The sequence below is a fragment of the Cryptomeria japonica genome, chromosome 7, assembly GCF_030272615.1.
Source record: "Cryptomeria japonica chromosome 7, Sugi_1.0, whole genome shotgun sequence".
Classification (NCBI taxonomy): domain Eukaryota; kingdom Viridiplantae; phylum Streptophyta; class Pinopsida; order Cupressales; family Cupressaceae; genus Cryptomeria; species Cryptomeria japonica.
The window spans coordinates 577,457,887-577,481,891 of record NC_081411.1 but is presented as its reverse complement, the minus strand read 5'-3'; the positions used below and the strand labels follow the sequence as shown (position 1 = coordinate 577,481,891).

The 24,005-nt window shown below is 37.7% G+C and overlaps 1 protein-coding gene across 2 annotated transcripts in view; it reads left to right on the top strand.

The window, feature by feature from the left end:
* Nucleotides 1-24,005, top strand: part of LOC131073115 (uncharacterized) — a 210,099-nt gene that overhangs the window by 161,464 nt on the left and 24,630 nt on the right. Inside the window, exon 6 of one of the 2 annotated variants that reach the window (XM_058009499.2) lies at nucleotides 10,400-10,507. The exons of the other annotated variant lie outside the window; for it this stretch is intronic. Within the exon in view, the coding sequence (XP_057865482.2) occupies nucleotides 10,400-10,507 (108 nt within the window). The remainder of the gene's footprint in view (nucleotides 1-10,399; nucleotides 10,508-24,005) is intronic. 2 annotated transcript variants of the gene reach the window in all.

The window sequence follows — 24,005 nt, the reverse complement described above, 5'->3', positions numbered from 1 at the left end:
CAAGTTTCATTGAAGATATGGTGGATCTTGGTGTCTTGTTTCTACATTTTGCATGGTTTCTTGTTACTTATCATTTAGTTAAAGTTCATTGATTTTGATGGAGAAATGCGATGATATGTGATGAATTCCTTGGTTCATACTTTTTGTGGTTTATTGACTGTAAGCTACAATGTAAAGTTAGCCTAAGCCTAATTATTGTTGCTAAGTTTGATTATGGACATTCATTTGGATTGCACTAGTATTGGGTATTTGGATGAATGTTTATGATATGAAAACCATTCACTACCTTTGGAGATTGATTCAATTTCATGTAATTGTTGTTATCATGGCCAAGCAAAGCTTGGTTTAAGGAATTCATTTATCCTAGCATCATCCATTATCATCATTGCCCTTAGGACTAGCATAGATTCTCTAAACCCTTCTCTTTTGATCTTTGTTTTTGAGGAAGTGGAGGAAGTTCCAACCACAATTCATAAGTGTAAGTCCCTTGGTGATACTAGCATGTCACATCATTTCATTGAGACTATCTATTTGCATTGTCAAGACTTGACTAAAGAAACCTTGGGGTTACCTTACTTGATCATACCATTTAGCATATTAGGTTTCCTTGTTTAAGAGAGGATAGAATAGTTAGTATTTTATTCTGTGTTCGAAGTGCATAAAAAATACATCAACAAAACTCCAATTTGATTACTTTGCAGCCATAAAAACATAGATAGGGGTGCTGCAACAATTATTTGAACAAATGAATGGTTGGGAACAATAGAAGCAACAACTAAAGGGTCAAGAAGTTAAAGACTATGCGGCAGAAAAGATAAGTCAAGTGCAAAAAGATTAGAGAAATATAAGTGAAGAATTTGATAAGTAAGTAGACAAATTACACAACACCATCCAAGGGGTTGAGCTTAATTGGTTGAAATGTTGGGTTCTCATTGAGGAGGCCCAAGTTAAATTCCCCGTAAGGACATCTAAAGTGGAATTCTAAGTTGTGACTCTTGGACTTCCATAGGAGTGGTTTCTAAATAAAAGTGGATTTCTAGGTAATGACTGTTGGTCTTCCATAGGTGATTTCTAATGTGTTTTCTTGTAAGGAGCTTGTATTGGTCCAATGTTGATGCTCGTATGAGCAAGATATTTGTAATCAATATTCAGTTAAAAAAAAATTACACGACACTTGCAATGATGTTTCCACTTGATATTAGTATTATATGAATTGGCCATAGATCACCATCCAATAAAAGACTTAGATGGATAACATAGAGACCCAATTGTTGCAATTATTAGGAACTACACATTATAAATGACTTAGATGGTTCACAATGCCAGTAATTAAAAAATGTTCAGTCACAACACAACCAAATAAGTATGCAAAACACAAATGACTGGCTAGCTAAACGAGTTGGGTATAGAGGTTAATGTTCAACTTTCTCTAATATGAAATCTCATTTTGAACATCAAGCAGATAGTCGTATAATTTTGCAAAGCCTACTGCTCTAAAATTAGTCAACAAATCCTATGTTGGCATCTTTGTGTGGGTGTAACACATCAAGAAACTATTGGTATGTACAAAAGATTTAGCGAGGTATTTAATGTATTAGGCTATAGGAGCATTTCCCCCACTACACATGGTTGCTATTATAAACAAGAATCTTAATATTTTACCAAATTTGAGATTGATTTTGAGAACCCATGTTAGTGCAAGTTTTGGTGATGTTGAAATTTCTTTTCGAGCAACTTTGAGGCAGGTTGTCTTGAGGACAACAGATTAGGTTGTGGGACGATGTTGGTAGTCATGGAACCAAAAGTAGAATAGAACAAGTTGCAATTATCACAAGATTTAAGTACATTGTGGTAGCACCTAGCAATTTGTGGTACCTCTTGACAGTTGATAAGGCACATACAAACAACACAGCTTACATATTTATAAGCCATATTAGCATCTACATATACCACAAAGAGAGATAGTGGATAGTGGAGAGGAAAGAAGAAATATATAGAAGAATGAATGTAATGTGAGTAAGAGGTCATCCAAGCATATGTGATGGATTTATCTATGCTTGTATGAATGTACATTGTATAGAAGAAATCTATGAAATCAACATATTGATGGAGTTATCTTATAATGTTTATGAATGTGTGTAACCTTTCTTTATCTTTCATTATTATTCACTACAACTATTTTGGTTTCCTTCTTATTGCATTGTCTTAGGTTTAACTTTCTGACATTATATATGTAGACCTTAGGTCTATGTTTGTGTCAAGAAGTAGCATTCACCACATTTTCCAGAAAATCATGTCCCTAACAAATATTAGGTCCTTATAATAGACATTCAATGCACTAGCTGGATGTTCCATAGTATACATCATTTGTTCTCTATAGAATATAACTTATACCCCTTCTAATGGAATATTGGCATAGGAAAAATTCATTTCTATACTCTCTTCACCACAAGCAGCCCACTTTCTTGATATCAACATCTCACATTTGAGAGGGAACTCAACCAATATTATGTTCATAAGTTGGGTAAGCACCAAATTGTGCTTTTATTGCATTGGCACTGCCTATGCCATGGACTTCTCTTGATCCACCATAACACTTGTCATAAGCCTTGAAAAGCCTTGACTAGTTCATGGGTGCTACTAGTGTGATATTTCTTGAGGTCCTTAAATCTATCATACAATTGTGCATAAGCCAACCATCAATCAATAATCATGTGTAAAATGAGTCTACATTTAGTTGGCTTTCTATTGAAGAGGTCCATAAATATATTTTAAGGCTCAGTTACCGGGTTTGCTGGTTTTGGTCCCCGTACCCGAACCAGGTTCATGTTCGTCCCAGATATTCCAACTGCCCTTCGCTGTTTTTCTTCTGCCATTTTGCATTGTTCCATCTTCCATTTCAATTCTGAGCTATTAATTGGTATTTGGCATTGATCAATGATGAAGTATCATAGTATCAAATGTTATTTCTTTATATATATATATATATAACCCACGAACTGGGTTCACGTGCCCGTACTTGAGCCCAAACCGGAACCAGTAACTTCGTTTTATGGTATTCCTCATAGGTATTCTTAGTTGGGTTGGGGGTTTCCTCATACATTTATTCGGCCTGAGCAATATAAACTATATGTGAAAAGCTTTGCCTTTGGGATTAGGGATTCTCAATAGTTCAACAACTGGAACATGTACTTTGAATTGGCTCAATACGTGAGCCTATTACATATTGCATATTTGAGCATTGGGGTGTTGGGTGGAAAGGTGGCATTGTAAGTTTCATAGATGTATGAGACAATCCCTTGACTTGCTAGTGGAGTATGTTTGGATGCAGAGGCTCTCTTCTATTTCTTTGCTTTAGTCACTTTTGAATTCTTGGGTACCTTGCCTCTTCTACTTGTTTTTGTGGAACAAACTATCAAAGGCCCACAATATTAACATGAGGCATACTTATCTTTGCTGTGGGTACATATTTCTTTTGTACTATAGGGTGATGAATTGGCGTTTCCCATTTTCTTAGGGTCAGCCATCTTAAGAGAAGCAGAGGCACTGTGACCTTTTCTTTTCTGTTGTAATACCCTTGTTTGCATTGTTGATTTTAGCTTTATTTTTTGCGGGGCCAACAATTGTCTTGATCATACGGTGTTGGAGATGCTTTTTTTGACCTTGCTTCATAACTTATAGTCACTTTTGATTTTGGTGAACACATTTGAGGGCTCTAATATCCTCATAAAAAGGCCTAGCCCTCATGTATTTCTGCATCATGAGCTCTTCAAATGCACAAAACCATGTGCATGGAGCTTATATTTCTCAATCCTATTAATGTTGCATTCTTCTTGGAAGTTCACTCTGTAAATAGATTTACGGTTATCTAAAACCTCCATTGGCTCCTTTTCAACTCCTTCATCAATGAAAGCAGTAGCAATTGTGAATTAGGTGTGAGGCATGTAACATATATCGCACCATAGAAACTCATCTTGTTCATTGATATCTTCCCCTTTCAAACGATGTATGGTTTCTCTATTAAATTTTGATCGCTCAGTTGTTCTTTTCCAGTTAGCACAGCAACAGTTGATCTTAATTTAGGGTGCAGAAATATCCTATAGATAGGTATATTATATTAGCTTTCATAAATGTAGGTGTAGGTGTCTATTTAACTTTAGTTTGTTTAATTTAAGTCTTTTCTGAACTGTTTTTTGGCCTATTTTTAGAGATATTTAAGTGATGGAAAATGTGATAAGACTCCAGCTTCAATAAGTGTATAAATATTCTTCTATACCAATATTCATTCAGAAATAAAGTTATATCATTGTTATTAATTATTATATCTGGGATCTATTGAGGTGCCCAAGCCCTACTATATTAAAAGCATACCAGCATAATGCCATGTATCTGACATAAGATATATTAATGATAACAGTTGAACCATCTGCAATTAACCCACCTACACCAAGCCCAAAAGACTAAGATCAAATAAAGTCTACTAGCTTGGAGTAGTACATACCATAGAAACAATAATCGTTTGGGGAATTAATTGGCAAAACAAAAGTATAAGATTTTTTCAAAAAATGGGGAAAAAATCGGATATACAAAAAGCCATAAAAAAATTGCAGAAAAACAATCAAAAACTACTTTTTTAATATATTTTAGGGTATTTCCATAGCATAGAGATATTGTAGGCAAATAAAATAGACACTTGAAAACATGAATTGCAGGAAATAGATTTCCATTGTTTATATTCATATCACTGATTACGTTCCACAAAATATACTACATAAATAATATCTAGATGGTGATAGATGTCAAAATGTCAATTACAATATAGTTTGTTACTTTGAACAAAGTCAACCTGTAAACTAAGTACAAAATTCCAAAATCTCAAATGTAGGCAATGACATGCTAGAGGGCAGGAGGCCCTGATGATGAAGCTCCTGGGCAAGAGCGGACGATCAGCAACAACATAATCATCATCAACATCATCATCATCATCATCAGCATCATCAGCAGCAATCAACTCTCACTCTAGATATATCTCATCGAGGTCAATTGGCAAGCATTCCTCAATAGTTCCTGATTTTGCCCATGTAGAAATTAGTGTTTCCCTTACAAATGAAAAAACAATGAATAGTGAATACAATTAAAAAAACTGCAACTATATATTAATATTCTCACCTTGAGCTTTCCTTATCTTCAAGCGGAGGTTGTGATGAACAAATACCAAGTCATTCAGCCATTGTTGTGATAGACGGTTGCGTTTCTTAGAATGTATGTGTTCAAACACACTCCAATTACGCTCACAAGCTGATGAGCTACATGGTTGGCTCAAAATACGCACCGCCATCCACCTTAAATTTGGTATTTCATCTCCAAAAGAAGCCCACCATGCAGCTGAAAAACACATTATATGGAGATGATATTGTAAGACTAAGAATATCTTATAATCTTAACAAACTTAGTGGTTGGCAAAATAAAGAGATTGTCAAAAGTTTATAGAGTCTACCTGGTTGAATTGTCTTTCTGCTTTGTATAGCAGCCCTAGAAGAGCTAAAGCCCTTAGCATGCTTGTACATTTCCAGCTCTATCGTAGCCACATCAAATTTTTCCAAGTCAGGAAACATTTTTTCCATGCACTTGAAGAAGCCTCGTTTGATCTCAGCATCAATTTCTAGGAAGTCAGTCTTATAGAATAACAGAGGATTGAGAAAATATCCTGCAGCATGGAGAGGAGTGTGCATTTGTCCATCCCATCTCCTATCAATTATGTCCCACAACGGCATATACTTATCCTTGTTATTTTCCAGCTTACTCTTTATCACCTCCTTGGCCCTATCCATGGCCTCATACACATATCCCATGGGGGGTTTATCTCCATCCACTAGTCTCAAGACTTTTACTAAAGGCTCTGAAAATTCTACAATTTGTTCAATAGATTCCCAAAATGTGGTAGAATACATATACTCTGCCACTGCTATGCCATTTGCTTGAGTTGTGAAACTAGACTCCATCCACTCAGCTGAAACGATCATTCGCCTCAAATTACCTTTTTGTTCACATAATGTTTGTAATGCAAGGAAATATGTTGCAAATCTTGTCACTCCTGGTCGAACTAGCTCCTTGCCTCCTGTGAAAGAGCGCATTATAGCCAAAAGCCTTGTGTGATTATAAATAAATTTGGTAACCTTGTGAGCTTTCTGAAATGCCGCCTTAACCCATTCAATTTTTCCAATGTCCTCTAGGGTTAGATCAAGGCAATGTGCTGCACATGGTGTAAAAAACATGGAAGGATATTTATCTGTCAGAAGTCGCCCTGCAGCAACACAAGCAGCAGCATTGTCTGTGATAAATTGAACCACATTTTGTGGCCCTACATCCTTAACTACCACGTCATACATCTCAAACAATGCATTTGTGGATTTCATCATATTAGATGCATCCACAGATTTCAAAAAAACAGTGCCAATCTCACAAGAGACAAGGAAGTTAATGAGAGTTCAGTTCCTTCTACTGTCCAACCATCTGACATGATGCTGCAACCAGTTCTAGCCCACTGCAATCGATGTTGTTTAACAACATCTTGAACATCCTCTACTACATCTTTCAGCATACCAACCCTCAATGATTCACAAGATGGGGCTTGAAACCCAGGACCTACAGCTGCAATAGCATCTATCATGGGTTGCCAATATGGATTTCTGGAAGCATGGAATGCCGTGTGAGAGGAGTACCAATAATTAGCAATTGCCTTCTTTGCTTGTTCAGTGACAGTTTTCCTCCATCCTGTACTCTCCAAAATGGTTTGTGATCCTGGTGTGGTATGAGGTTGGAAGAAAGCATTAGTGTTTCCTCCACCTGTGTTTGGTCCACGTGCTATAGAATTATGTGTCGACCCAGATTCCCTGAAACTCCCATCTTCACCATCCTCCTCACCCAAATGGTTCGTCCTGGGATCTGTAGAACTAGAACCTAGTTCAACCCCAATTCTTGCCTTTTTGGCCTTACTCTCAGCAATCCTGTCAAGAGATTGCTTTGCCTGATACGAGACATCTGCAGGGCATGCCTTGCATATCACGGTGTTATTTCCTCGTTCTTTGGACAAATGCCATTTGAAACGATAAATTCCACCACTGATCTCTTCTAGACACCAATTGCACTTGACCTTCGTGCTACCAGGAACTGTTGTGCAATGTGTCCACGCAAAGTCTTTTTGACGTGGCATTGTGATCAAGAATGAGTTCTGCAAAAACATTTTAGTTCAGTCTTTTAACAATTTCAATTGATACTTTTAAAGATATGAGTTTTTATGACTACAATCAAATGTTATGACTTGACCAAAAAGACAATTGTGAAGGCTTTTAGACTACATAAAAGAAAGAAAGTTTCAACTGCTTATGTTTCTTGTAAGCATGAATATACCCATTTAGGTCATGTACAAGTAATTCAATTTGTTGAATCATCAATTCCTGCATTGGTGACATGTAGAAGATGACTGTTGCAGCAGTCAAGCATGAGGATTAAGCAAGTCTTCCTCAGAATGCAAGCTGGTAAGCTGTGGAAGTTCTACAGAAGATCCACAATGCATTTGAAGGGTCCTTAAGCAATTGGCTTGTAAAACTTCCAAGATGATAATGGAATCATAAACCCACTTTGCTGGTCTTTTCCCATATGTAAAAAATATCGATTTTGGCCTTATGAGTGTTGACTTCAGTAGTACATTAGCATATTGCATTTGATCAGCGCATAAGTAAAAAAAGTAAAAATTAGTGTTGGTGAGTTTACACAAGAATATTTAAGTTGATTACCGATCAGTTGGTATTGGAGCAAACTTTTTCATGTGACTTGTTTAAGGCTGTTGCTAAAACATTTTGGATAAGTGTGTGTATTTATTTCATATCGACAAGGAAGTGCAGGCCATTTGGTGGCATAGTTAAGCTATGAGCAAAATTTTGAAGAGAGATATTTTAAAATATTGAAGATACAATTCCAATTTGACGTAAAGTTTAAACTAAACTGCAAATAAAATATCATATACTAAACTAAACTGTAAATAAAATTTACAGTAAACTAAACAAAGCTAAATATACTCCTATAGTAAACAAATGGAAATATCTATTAGGAGCGACTAAGCTATAAAGTAAAGTAAACGAACCTAAATATCTACAATAAAGTATGACCATAATAGTGGGCAGAGACTATAATAAACATATTGAAAATAGCAAATGGAAATAAACAAAAACTTTGAAAAAAAAAACGTAAAAACCTGATGTTGCTCCCGTGAAATTTCTCAAAGACTTGCTCTTGCTCTCGACTTGCAGATTTCGTAGAAGACCAAAGGCACCTAAATATCTTCGACTTGCTACCCCCGTCGACTTGTATGGATCGATGTGTGCTCTCCGCAGACTTTAAAGAAAACGCGGGCAAAATTATCTTCGTTTTTTCACGCGGTTTAGGGTTGCGTTTTCCGTCGCGTTTTTTTTGCCGTTTTTTGCCTTCAAAATCGGGTTTTAATCACGATTTTTTGGTGATTTTCAATGAAAAAATCGTTGACTGCAGTTGACCGATTTTTTCCGATTTTTGGGGGGGGAAAATCGAGCATGTCCCCGACTCCCGATTAATCGCGTATAATCGCGATTTTTTCCAGATGCTTGTTTCACTGGTACATACCAAACCTAACGTAACACAACAACAAAGAGTTACACCATAGAAGCCTAAACAACAATTTGATATAATAGCATATCTAGAACAACTATAACAATAAGCACATATTTAACAGCTACCTGGAGGAGCTATCTTCTAGTGCTCAAAAACATATCCATATACTACATTCCTAGAGATGGGAACCGCCTCCAATAATGATGCGAAAAGATCTGTGGCTGCATAGCTCTATGCACTTTGCTACTTTTGATAATCTTTGTGTTTCACACCACCCTTGTCAAAAGACCAATCTCTAGAGAATGCATCGTAAAACCAGTTGATAGTTCCAGTATATGGAAAGTTAATACCATATGATGCATAGCCATTCTTCAGTGATGCTAGATTTATTCAAGGACTTTGTGTCATCTCATGCATTTCTTCTTGCAACCGCAAATGGAAACATCAACCTGTATACTCATGAGTTGTTGTCATTTTCTGCCTGAAACTTACCCAACTTGTTCTAAAGCAGAATATCACCCTCTATTTAACCTTAACAAGAAGCTCCAACAAACATACCCTTATCTCCTCCTTTGTGACCTCTTTAACCAAATTTGCCTTAAAAGTAAGCAAAGATCATGGCTCTCAATCAAAAATATTTGTATCCTCAAAATCCTTAGGTCCTAAAATTGCTCTTACTAACTACATTTGAGCCACCTTGTCACAATTTAGGTGGTGGTTTGGGATGGTCCCTGCTGGAGTGGATTCCCGGAAGTCTCCCCACCCACCATCTTAAAAATTACACCAAGGTAGTGCAACAATAGAACACCAGCACCAAACAACCACACTACTCTGAAAGATCCAAATGCATTTACCACTTTATTGCCAATCAAACCAACAAATAGAAGAAACACTCCTCTGATCATTATTTTCAAATGCTTCTCCATCCTTCTCCCATGAGTTGTTGCATACTATGAGCCCTCGAGCTATTAAAACCATCTTACAAGACCATCACATCGCATAATTACTTCACAATAGCTTTCTAACGAGGGAGGTTGATCCTTCTCTATTGATGAATTAAGACCATTTCAATCTTTTATGTCTTTACTTGCAATCATAGAGAATTATTGTAGCAAGGCCCTTTGTTTAGCCATAAAAGAGAGGAACTTTGAACTCCAATTATACCATAAAAGAGAGGAACTCTGAACTCCATCTATATGCTTACTCCAGTATCACTTTCAACTTCCAATTTGGACAAAGACCTTTTAAGACTATATTTATCACTATCAAGGAATCCCTCTCAACTTCAATCTTTCAAAAACGAGCCACGTACAAAGTCTTGAAACCTTTTAACTAAGACACCCATTCAGCATGCTTATCCATTTACTCAACCATCAAGCTACCCAAGACAAAATATCAACTTGTTTGTAGACCATACGGCCAGCTCCTGGTTTTGCTAGATTGCCCTTAGAGGCCCTATAAATATTTAACTTAAGCCCTCTGCTTGGAGCCTGCCATCTCAAATCCTTCTTACACTCCATTTTTCATGTTTGCCCGTAATGGTGAAAGTCATATCATTATTATCAAACAATTAAATGTGGATTTAAAGTATTTACAATGTTGTAATTAAAACTGATTATTCATATGCATTAATAGAAGTATTTAATAGCTTACTGTGCATTTTATCATTTTGGTTATGCACGGACACTAATATAATTTCTTTCCTTCTAAACCTTTTTTCTCAAATGTTTTATGTTGGGTGAGTGTAATGTAGATTCAGGATAAGTGGAATACAAGGAGTGATAACATTGCTGACTTGAGTAAAGAGGCAAAGGAGCTGAAATCCAAATTTAGAGAGTTCCATATCGATCATGTTTTGCGGGTAAACTGTATTGGATTTATTTTCACTTTTTATTTTCCAAGTCTAGCCGTACTGCAGTAAGGATGAGAATTTTAAAGATAATCTTATTTATGATGAAACTATCACTAAGGTCAGTTCATCTGTAAAGTTCTATTGTAGTTATGTAAGGATAATGAGAAGTATATGTTACAGACTAACAAAGTATGTTCGCATCCGATACTGAATAACATGTTAAATACAGTGGTTAAAATTCTGGTTTAACAACAGCCTGCACCCTTATTTACTTGAAACATAAACCTTAGTATTTGGATTTGTAAATTTTATTGCAATTATTATTGTCATCTGAAATAACTATCCTTTCATAAAAATCAAAAGGAAGTAAGAAATTATTTGGCAAATGATTCCACAAAATATCTAGATTATTAAGAAATTATTTGGCAATTGATTTCACAAAATATCTAGATTATTGTCTCTGAAAGTGCCTTAGATCAAATTTTCTTTATTCACCAATACCTCGATCCCACTAGTTCAAGCTAGAGCTTATCAAATTTAAGCCTCCATGCAACTTCTCTACAATGGTTATAGATTGCAAACATCAGGGCCTTTTCATAGTTTAATAAATAATTTCTTGTTGTGTTACTTGGTGAGAGTTTTCTGTTATCTATTTTTAATTCTATGCAATTCATTTCATTTTCCTCAAACTTAACCAATCAAAGTACAAATCTTTGACAGGACTGAAAGAAAATCAGAGTACTTTGTCATCTTTGGGTTACTCAGGACAAGTCTTTGCATTTGCTTTTTGTGAGTGATACTATTTTTGACCATAGAGTACTATTCCCACAGATGTTACCCTTAGTCTCCTCTATACAATAAGATTTTCCATGTAATCTTGTGACTCAACTGATGTTCTGTTCTTTGGTGTATAAAAGATGTTTTTTTCGAAAACAGAAATATATTTCAAATCCCTTTTAAGCTGGATAAAGTGATTCCAAAAAGTATGATTTGTGATTATTTAGGAATAAATATGAATATAAAGTTGTAAGAAGGCTTGTGGAATGCAGACGACAAGTGAGCATAGTGATAGAACAAGCAAGTATTCCATTATAAAGATAGAAAAAGGAACCTTAGACGTAAACAGGAGACACCAAGATCTGATATATGGGATTCTCAATCTGCTTTCAACATAAATTTTGTGATTTCATTTCAAGACCACTACAAGATGTACTAATTTGTCATAGCCTAAGTCATAAACCATCCATTCAAAGGACCATTAAGAAGCTCTAATGTTGCTAATGTTTGTCACTACACCTACCATAGAGGACCTCTTGAATTGTCTTTATGGCTTTGTTTGTATTCTAAGCTGTCAGTTTTGGTATGGAAACAATTCTACATTTGGGTTTATGGGACATTGGTACAACAATTTTTGTTTGGATAAAAGTATATATATATACACTATCAACCATGAAGTTTGAAATTCCACAAACCTCAAAAAAATATCAAAAATTCATCAAACATTTGTATGGATGAAACACAATGTTTTTCTTAAAATATATTTTTTTTAAAGTATTTTTGGGGGTGTTTTTTTCTGTTTTTGTCATATCATGTAACAATCAAGGATCCATTCCTGATTCCATTCACTGACACCATACTAGAGGAGGTTGTGGGCCATGAGATATATTCCTTTATGAATGGATTCTCGGGGTACAACTAGATAAGTATTGTTGAGGACAAACTGATGACTCCCTTTGTAGTAGAAGATGGGGTGTACAAATACAATAGAATGCCTTTTGGCTTATGCAATGCCTTGGCTACCTTCCAATGCATTATCTTACAAATTTTTGATAAGATGTCAGTGGGAAACTTCAAAGCATTCCTGGATGACCGGTCAATATATAGCGAGCGGGAGATTCACCTGACTGCACTTCGAGAATGCATTGAGAAGTGTCGAAGGGCAAGGCTGGCGCTCAACTCCAAAAAATGCAGATTTATGGTGCCCCAAGGCAAATTCTTTGGCCACATTGTTTGCAAGGAAGGATTGAAGATCGACCCGGACAAGGTAGGGGTCATCATATAGATGGAGGCACCGGAGAATGTAACGGGAGTATGATCATTCATTGCCTATGTTGACTACTATCAAAGATTTATAAAGAATTTTTCTCAAATTTCTTACCTCTTGGATATGCTAACGAGAAAAGGACAACCATTCACATTGGGAGATGACCAAGACAAAGCCTTAAATGAGCTAAAGTCGAGACTGGTCAATGCACCTATATTGGTGTACCCAAACTAGAACAAGGAGTTCCATGTACACGTGGATACCTCCAACTATACAATTGGGGCTACATTGGCACAAGTTTGTTTACAAGGACTAGATCATGTGGGATATTCTACGCTAGTCGCCTACTCTCAAAGGCAAAAAGGAATTATAGTACCTCTCAAAGAGAGGCATTGAAAATGGTGTACTATGTACAAATTTTTGTCACTACTTACTAGTGACGCCACTCACCTACTATGGAGACCGTCAATCCCTAATGTACCTAGTAAACAAGCCAATCATTCAGGGGTGGGTGAGTAAGTGGCTGCTTTAACTGCAAGAGTTTGAAAGATCTCTGATGGATCCCCTTGCTGATCTGCTGTAGTTTTTAAATTAATAAACTATATCTTCCTGTGATTCCTTTGATGGTTTTAGAGAATAGACAGAAGTTGCAGAAGGTTTGTTTCTTTTTGTGTTTTTTGATAGTTTTCAAACAAGTAATGAATAATGAACAGTAAACATGAAAGGAGACTGAAAATAAATAAGAACATACAGCCAAATTCAGAATTGCTACAAGCTGTACCAGACAGATTTATGATTTGTAAAACCAAATAATAATTCCAATGCAGATCCAATGAACTTACATCCAACAATGATGCCAAACTAAAAGGTGAATAGTGATCATGAATCAAGAATACCTCTAAGGCTGAATACATGCATTCCTTACATTACACGTGGGATGTACCTGCTGCAAATGGCGGCCCTAAGGCTGCAAGGATCACGCCCAAGCTGAAGAATCAATCTGCCATGTTGAAACCCTTACTCTACAACCTGAATCCACAATGAAGAATGGCGTACTCAATCTCTGTCAACAATGCACTCTGCCTGAAGAATCCAATGCCAATAACTGCTGAGGGCTACATCCCAGCCAGTCCAGATCTTGGGGTTTGCGTCCCAGATGAAGAATCGCCCACTCAAAGCTAATTTGCAAAAATAAGTTTGATTGTGTAAAAGGATAATGAACAATTTGGTCTTGATCTCCTTATATCTCCTTTCCTTTCCAAGCCAAACCCTAAAAGGGAGTAAAGTTGGTGCATTATGAAAAGAGTGTTATTTTCTAATTATGGCGTCAACTATAGGAAAATAACACTAAATTGCAAATAAATAGCTTCAGGCATCCAAAAAGACGCCGGAAGGTGAGAATCATGTAGCAAAGTTCAAGACCTTTCCAACGAGCTATAACACATAGGCATATCAACCCAGATGAAGCCAGAAACCCCTTATTACTCTGAAATGACTAAATACATAGCCTTATTTTAATTTATTTAATCGCTAACTTAGGAAATATTTAAATATATTAAAATATCTCCAGATATCCAATAATAGCCCAAAATAACCAAACAATTATGAATATAACTTTGTCACCTATCTGTGACCGATGCTGGAAAAGCTGAGTCAACTAGCAGTCCCATCCCTAAAATCTAGGGATGCTCCTAAAAAATAGGAAACACACCCAAACTCCCTGAAACTGAAACCATGACATGGTCCCATGGAACCTCCAATATGGGAACTACCACAACCTCCTAAAAATAGGGAATATCCCTAAAATCAAGGAACTGCTCTCAATGGCTCTGAAACTGTCTGAAATGCCAACTCCGGATACTGAATACCCTACATGAGTCTCTATCCACCACTGCCAACCTACGAGATCCAAATAATAGACCATCCCACTACTTTTCTCCTGTCACCTAGAAAGAGGACATTACAATCCTCCCTTCTCGAAGATTGCTTGTCCACAAGCAATGCCTCCATGTACCACCACCATCCCATACAAGCCATACATAAAATACTGAATGCTCTTGTTATAGTCTACATGAATGTTATGCAATAACATGCGGTGATCCATGAGGAACAAAGTACCCAGCAAGCCAACATCCGGACCCAATACCAATCTGATAAATGTTGCTTCACCCAACCGCTGCGCTACTCTGATAAAAATGCCCGAATACCACAAACCATGAAGTAACGTATGGGAATCCATGTAAAATAATGTACCAAGCAAATCAATACCCGGATCCCAAATCAAAATATAGAATTTGCTGTAGGAGATGAAGTAGGAGAATGTCAAATGTTCACCCTGAAGTAACCATACAAACATGTAGAATATCAAAACAATGTGAAAATGAACCCCCATATGCCATATAACCAAAACAAGTGGCTGCCAACCCTCGCTGTCATAACTCTGATCCGCAACATAGATGGTATCAAATTTGTCATCAAACCAATGACAATCAACGAAAATCACCCAACACTCCATCTCTATCCCAAAGGTATACCTCCGAACACTCCTAGACTGCTGGTAAACTATTGTAGACAATGAAATGTTAGGATATGCCACATGATTCCACCTAGGACAGTCACTAGTCCTCAAGGAATTGAAGAAAATGAAGTCACCAACCAACAAAGATATCGCTGCCATATCAAGTGAAATAGGTGACAAACTCAGAAATGAAGTATGCATGCCAACACTACTCCACACAAAGAACTCTCGAGTGGCTGGCCCACTAAAAGAGTCATCAATCAAACCACTATCATCTCTTGGAGAATGATCAAATACCTCAACTGGAAATTCTGAATTAGGCAACTCATGTCTCTCATCATTAGATGAATGGTGAACAACACGAACACATTGAAGATTGATTTTGGCTTGTTGAGCCAATAGCTTGGTTTGCCTTGCCCTTTCTAGCCAAGCATCATTCATCACTTGGGACTGAGTTATATCAGCTGCTCCAAAGTGTCTAAACCCAGTCCTAGCATGAGATATACCATGTGACTTATCATGATCAAAGCATGCTTCATGTGTACCCACCATAATAGAATTTTCATGACTCATTTCCCAATAATTAGAAGCACCAACAACATGAAAAGAAGAGAATGACTCACTACTGTCATAAAAGTCAGGGCTGCTATGGCTTGTTATCCCCTTGCATCCTTCTTGTTTAACACTCATATATTGCGTGCCAACTGTAGGAATCCCTCCTACAACTTCCTCCTCATGTGCCATGATCTGTGAATCATCATTGTGTTCATATGAAGGACTGCTGTTATAAAAATCAGAATGGTTGCCATACCTTTGTGACATGTTTTCAACATTCATAGGTACCACTTCATCCATTGTAGCATGTTCATCAAATTCCTCATAGAGATTTTTACAAACCTCATTTATGGATGAGTCAATCGGTTCTTCTCTTTTTATTTGCAGCTGGAATGAATTCATAGCATCTTCAGCTTCATCTGGAATACCCATAAATTGGGTGAAGGTAAGCATATCCTGTAGCTTTTTTGGAAGGGAGCAATACCCATGATAGTTGCTTATGACTGTATCATTGAATGTTTTAACAGAGGGCCTCCTCCTTGTACTTTTAGATGTAGTTGTACCTCTAGAGTGTCTTGAACTCTTTGAAGGTGTTTGATCAAATTCTCTCCCTGCTTGTTTATTCTTACATAACCCTGTCATGATGATTCTTTTTACTGTCCAACTGAAAAAACAAATTCAATCACACCAAGTGAATGCAATTATAACCCACAGGCTAGCAGGATTAGGCTTTGATACCACTGAAAGATCCCTGATGGATCCCCTTGCTGATCTGCTGTAGTTTTTAAATTAATAAACTATATCTTCCTGTGATTCCTTTGATGGTTTTAGAGAATAGACAGAAGTTGCAAAAGGTTTGTTTCTTTTTGTGTTTTTTGATAGTTTTCAAACAAGTAATGAATAATGAACAGTAAACATGAAAGGAGACTGAAAATAAATAAGAACATACAGCCAAATTCAGAATTGCTACAAGCTGTACCAGACAGATTTATGATTTGTAAAACCAAATAATAATTCCAATGCAGATCCAATGAACTTACATCCAACAATGATGCCAAACTGAAAGGTGAATAGTGATCATGAATCAAGAATACCTCTAAGGCTGAATACATGCATTCCTTACATTCCACGTGGGATGTACCTGCTGCAAATGGCGGCCCTAAGGCTGCAAGGATCACGCCCAAGCTGAAGAATCAATCTGCCATGCTAAAACCCTTACTCTGCAACCTGAATCCACAATGAAGAATGGCGTACTCAATCTCTATCAACAATGCACTCTGCCTGAAGAATCCAATGCCAATAACTGCTGAGGGCTACGTCCCAGCGAGTCTAGATCTTGGGGTTTGCATCCCAGATGAAGAATTGCCCACTCAGAGCTAATTCGCAAAAATAAGTTTGATTGTGTAAAAAGATAATGAACAATTTGGTCTTGATCTCCTTATATCTCCTTTCCTTTCCAAGCCAAACCCTAAAAGGGAGTAAAGTTGGCGCATTATGAAAAGAGTGTTATTTTCTAATTATGGCGTCAACTATAGGAAAATAACACTAAATTGCAAATAAATAGCTTCAGGCATCCAAAAAGACGCCGGAAGGTGAGAATCATGTAGCAAAGTTCAAGACCTTTCCAACGAGCTATAACACATAGGCATATCAACCCAGATGAAGCCAGAAACCCCTTATTACTCTGAAATGACTAAATACATAGCCTTATTTTAATTTATTTAATCGCTAACTTAGGAAATATTTAAATATATTAAAATATCTCCAGATATCCAATAATAGCCCAAAATAACCAAACAATCATGAATATAACTTTGTCACCTATCTGTGACCGATGCTGGAAAAGCTAAGTCAACTGGCAGTCCCATCCCTAAAATCTAGGGATGCTCCTAAAAAATAGGAAACACACCCAAACTCCCTGAAACTGAAACCATGACATGGTCCCATGGAACCTCCAATATGGGAACTGCCATGACCTCCTAAAAATAGGGAATCTCCCTAAAATCAAGGCACTGCTCCCAATGGCTCTGAAACTGTCTGAAATGCCAACTCCGGATACTGAATACCCTACATGAGTCTCTATCCACCACTGCTAGCCTACGAGATCCAAATAATAGACCATCCCACTACTCTTCTCCTGTCACCTAGAAAGGGGACATTACAGAGTTTACGTTCACCACTATTGTCCAACTGGGGAAGAGCCATGTCATTGCAGACCAGTTATCATGAATCAAGTCTGGAGAGCCACCTGATGGGATGAATGAGGATTTCCCCAATGTTCATTTGTTTCAGATAGTAGCATTACCGCCATGGTATGATAACATCGGGGTGTACCCATCCATTTCTACTTTCCCAAGAGAAATACTATCGAGCAAAAGGAGGAAAGAGGCTCTAAAAAGCAAAATCTTCCTACTCATCAACAGGTTGTTATACAAGATGGATCTTGACCACGTGTTATAGAGATGTGTGATGCAAGAGGAGATACCTGGAGTGTTGAAAGAAGCACATGAAGGTCTAGTTGGCGACCATATGGGACCAAATGCCACGACATGCAAAGTCTTATTAGTAGGACTGTGGTGGCCAAGATTGCATACAAATGCCCGCAAATGGGTAGTGGGATGTGATAGGTTCTAGAGAGCCGACAAACCCTTGAAGAGAGACTAAATGCCACTCTTCCCTTCGCAGCCCCAAGAACTCTTTGAGAGGTGTTGTCTAGATTTCATAGTGCCATTCAAGGTTAGTCAGACAAATAGATGCCGATACATCATGGTAGTCACAAAATTCCTCATGAAGTGGGCGTAGGCGAGAGCACTCCCAAACAACACTACTATTAGTACGACAAATTTTATATACTAGATAGTGACAAGGTATGACGTCTCGATACGAATCACAAGTGACAAAGGGGTGCAGTTGGTCAACCATGTTATTTGACTAATGACAACGTAGTTCAAGATATTCCATAATCTCTCAAGTCCGTACTACTTGAGAGCTAACAACCAAGCTGAGTTAACATACAAAGTGTCACTCTCAATCATATATAAGTCATATTGTGTTGAGGATGAGGATTGGGAAGAACAACTCCCGATAGTACTATGGGCCTATTGTACACCTTATGTCAACAGGCCATACACCATTTCAGTTGATGTATGGGCAGGAATTTGTGGTCATCTATAATCTTGTACTATAACTGTTGTGTCATGTGGTGTGTTGTTCAGTAGAACTTAAGATTCGTAATAATGATTAAAATGATCTTTCCTTTGATCTGATTGTGTCAGTTAGAGACTATGGAAAACAGTAGTAGGTTGGTCAGTTAATGTCATGTTACCTCGAAGGTCATTAAAGCAGTTAATGTCAGTAGACATGACAGTTTGGATGGGAATCCAATGGGTTAGTTGAGCCTTATGTTTTATTCCCTGAGAGTCAGTTGCACTCCAGTATGTTAAAGTCAAGCAAGGGTGGTGAATGCTAACTGCACGCTAAATGTGCTTGTAATTAGAAACCTTGGCCAAGGTGGTGCTGCTTAAAGCATGCGATTGTCAGTTTACAAGAACCAAATACACCTACTAATCACATGGTCATACTAGCTAGGGGGGAACCTATAGTGTATGACCGACTAGATTTGTGTAGGTTCTAAACACCAGGCTCAAATGGCAACTAGGTCTAGTCCTTAGTCTACTACCCTCGCGAAGGGTCAGGCCACTTCCAGTTGGAAGGGGTGCGGGAGACTGCCAAGTCTATGGTTGGGTTGGAAAAGCCCTTGATGATGCTCTCCCTCTCCTTGACTATGCCAAGGCTTGTTACAAATAAATCAGAAGGAAAGCTAAATGATTGTGATCTCTGAACTTATTTCTTTTCCTTTTCTTGTTGTTAGCAATGATGTATGTTTCTTAAACTACTCAATTTAAGTGTAACCACTTTTCAGTTGAAATAGTTAGTTTCATATTTTGATGAAAGCAGTTAGATGGTTAGTTAATTTCCTTTTCAGCTGAAAGTATAGGTTGGTTGCAAACTCATATTTGTATCTTTGAGATAGTTCACTGTTTTTCTTTTATATGGACTTGTGGTTGTTACACAAGAGATAACAAACTTGTAGAGCAGTAAGAAAGCATGTGCAAGGCATTGTTGTGTTGTGAATCCACAAATATCTTACCAACACTTTCTTCGGCACACCTACACTCTGGAAACGTATGGTTGGCTACTAGAGGTGGAGAGCACCTTACAAAGGAGTGCGTGAGGGATACCTAAACTATGACATTGACGAGGAAGTTGAGAAAAACTAGAAGGAAGAACAAGTCGCGAAAGAGGTGGAATTGGAAGATGACTTTGAAGAAGAAATTGACTTCGAGGAATATGGAGTTTGGATAGATGATTGGACTATGCCTAAAAGTAATAATTGAGACAAATGATTGGTTTATTGCTGAGCAAGATGGATACAATGAAGATATCATTAGACATTGCATCAAGAAAGGTAGAGAGCCCCCTCCGCTACCAACATTGAACTCACTTTGGCGAGTTATTCCCAGTCTGGTAAGGCCACCAAAGATCAATGGGGAGGACACAACATGGTACCAAAAATATGGAGGCCAATATGTTGACAAATGCTATAAAGGTTTTGGGCCTGCTCGGTTGGATAAATTTTTTGATTTAGAGTATATTGGCATTTGTGAAAACGAATGTTATAAATGACCATCAAATACTTCTTGGTGGTGGTATGCCTCTGAGGTTAAAGTCAAACCTCCAAGTGGGCATAGGGGGATAAAGAGGAAGGTTGAAAATGAGGACAATAAACAAACTAAAAAGTAGAGTTTGCCAAAAAATTAAAAGGGAAAAAATTAGTAGGAAGCGATAAGGATGAGGAAACTAAAGATGAAAAGAATAAGTATCAACAAAATATGGAGAAAGAAAATATTATTGTGTTAGCAGAAATGAAAAGGACGACAAAGACAAGAGTGGGAAATACTATGGTAGGAAGCAAAGGAAATATATAATGAGGATTAAAAAAAAAGTGTTGGAAAATTAAAAAGCAAAAGGGTGGGAGACACCATAAGAAGGAAATTATTTTTTGTGAGTTTAATAATGTACTTGCTTAAAAGGCTCACTTTACATAGAGGAGGCACTAATAATTTGTCTTGGTCGGTTCGTTGTTTCGCAGAAAGCGCACAAGCACCACAAGTACAACTGACTCGAGTAAATTTGGCAGGGAAAAGTGAAAAATCACATAGCACAAGGAATCACTTGCATCATAGGAAGGAGGCATAGTACAACACTAATAGCAAATGGAGGATCAATGTAAGACAAACTATACGATGGAGTGAGCACAATGTACGGATGAGGAAGTGCACATACAAAGCATATGACAATGTCGAAGCAAACAAGTCATACGAAGAAAAGAAGAGGGAGTTGTATGTGGATAAGGCTAGGCTGTACGACAAGACAAGTGCAATTTATGTGAAACAATTGAAATTGGTCCAGTTGTACGAAGTGAAAGTTGTGTACAACAACAACGAAAGGAAAATAACATATAGACATTTATACGACATAGAAATCAATTGGAGCAAATTGTATGGGAAGAGAAGATGGTTTTACATGGTAAGGGAGAAACCGTACGGCAACAAGTCCCCAAGGCCGTACACAAGCAGAAGTACAAATAATGAGTTATATGAGAGAGAAATAAGCACACTGTACAATGAGAGGTCGTACGGACAAGAAAGAAGCCTATTTTTGTGAAGAAAGGAGTACTAAGTTGTACGACCAGAAAGAAACCCAGTCGTGTGTAGGAGGAAAGAGTTTATACAGGGGTATTGATTGCAAGCCCTACATGGTGAAAATAAGCTATGGCAATCTATTAAGAAGTGGCGACATTTATTCTAACGACTTGAGTGATTATAAAGCCGAGAAGGCTAGAGGTCAGCATTCATAATCAACATTAGCATCAATAATGGTGAGTAGCACCAAAGGGAAGCGACATTCCCAACCTCATTGTAGGTGGAAGCGAGCAGCAAAATGATGATAGTCATGGTAGATTCCCTAGGGTAAATATTACAGGAAGTGAATGCTAAAATTGGTGGCAAAGTACAGAGGATAATCACTTGTTGAAGCGCATGCTCCATCATGCGTAGGTGGACAAAGTAGTCCAACTACCATTCTTCAACTTTAAGGAGTTTGAGCCTTATCTATGTGCCATAGTAGTCCAGTATAACCAAGTCAAGCGGGAATCTATCATCAACTCTCATGGCTGCTAGGTGATGATTGCATACCAACCATTGGACTTCACTAGGGTGTTGGGCATACCTTTTATGGGTAATTATGTAGGAAAACCCAAGAAGGTGAGTCCATAGAAAAAAGAGCTCTAATTGGACATGTTTGTAGACAAGATTTGACACAGGAGGAGCGCGAAGGTATGCGGAGCTCAAGACAAAATAGAGGGTTAAGAAAGAACTTTCTTGCCACAACAAAATGTACATTTATAATGGACTTGCTCAAGTGTCGGTTGATGGGCGCCGGTCGTGCTTCTGACATTGCTTTTTGGATGATCGACTTTATAATACAACTCAGCGTGGGAAGGGTTTATAATTGGGCAAGAGGATTATCAGATAAAATTCATAACTTCCTCGATCTCAAGTATAAGGCCTTTTACATGACCCAACATGACAATGGGTTATTCCTCTATGCCATTCACATGCAGTTGCCTCCCTTTAGATGGGGATGACTACATTGTGGGACAATTGGAGCTAGAGTGTCCAACAACATTTTACTTGACGAATTTGGGCATTCAAGTGTAATATCCACCCCATGGGCACTAATTTTTTATTTTATTTTCTTAAAGCATTCCCAAGTACTGACTTATTCAACCAAGCTTCTTGTTCTATCCTAGAAGCGTCATCTTCGTAATTTCTTCGATTACCAAAGTAGCGACAAACCTACATCACCAAATAAGCTTGCACTCAAAGAGGGTATGCTCTTGAGGTCTGGATCCCTATTAGACCTAAACCTAAGCCTCGAGGGTTCATTCTAGATGACCCTGCGTACGTATCCCTTCAAGGGAAGTCAGAGGCTTCATAGTTCATCTCCAAAGGTTGGAGGAAGTTCATTCTCTCCTCTTGTATAAGATCTTTGATCTCTCTTTAAACCAAGACTATTTATCAAAACTAGCCCGATGACAATAACCAATTGCTAACAAGTAATGTACAAACATACACGATAACTTAAGGGTCATATCCTTTAACATTTTTCACAAATCCATAGAGAGTGAATCGAGCACACTTCTCATTAGCACATGGTGACTAGCTCATACACATCACACACATGATGACTAGCTTTGGCTTACGTCACATATACAAAGTGACTAGCTCTAGCATACATTCCATATTCATAGGGACTAGCTTCAATATACATCTCTTGTAGATAGTGACTAGCTTCAGCTTGCATCACATACCTAGTGACTAGAATTTACATAGTGAGGAACTGGCATATCCATAACAACTAGCTACCACTTGCCCATAGTGCATTCCAAATAAAAGAAATGTCGGTGCACTGCGCACTACACCGTGGGACACATTCTTCTATCTAGTCTTTTGCACCAACAAGCAGTGGAGAACAAGGTTCTATGTAAACCATACTACACTGGGTGTTTATCCTCATCCTAATAAGTCAAGTATATCATTTCATATAAATATATACCCAAATTACACAAGGTTTGGTCTGATTATTACCTACCTATTCTTCATTAGAAACTCTCTTCCCTGCAATCCATCAAACGGCTAAGCAACAAGGACATCCATCGTCGGCATGCAATTGGCCCCCAAGCCTACATGCTCCTAGCAAAATCTGTCCAATACCCTAGATCTAAGCAGGGTATCCCTCGCCTACGTGCAACTGGCAATAACCATCCACCTACTAGGGGGTACGGCTTGCAGTCTACTGGCATAGTACACTCCTAGACTACTGTCAATCTCCAGCGGATAAGCTTATCTTATGTGGGCCATAGGATTTCCGTTGGTGATCACCTCAAATGGAGAAGGATAGCCTATGCATTGAGGTATACAACCTCTACCTATGCCCTCATAGGGCCCTTACTCCATCCGTAGTCGTAAAAGTCAGCACCTTTACATGGCTTAGCACTATAATTGGAAGAGAGGTTCCTAATTCATAATAGATAGATCATAATTGACTAATCTAGGAATATACACAAGTCTTATAGGTTTAGGATTAAATTACACATCCACCTAAGACCACTAGGATCCAACATAAGAGTGCCTCTACTCAATAGTTAAACAAATTGACCATAAGGTGGTCTACCCTTTCACCTTATCAACTTGAATCAAACGAAAATCACAATATATATATATTAAATACAAGTTATAAGGCTTTCTTAACTCTTCATAATCTTC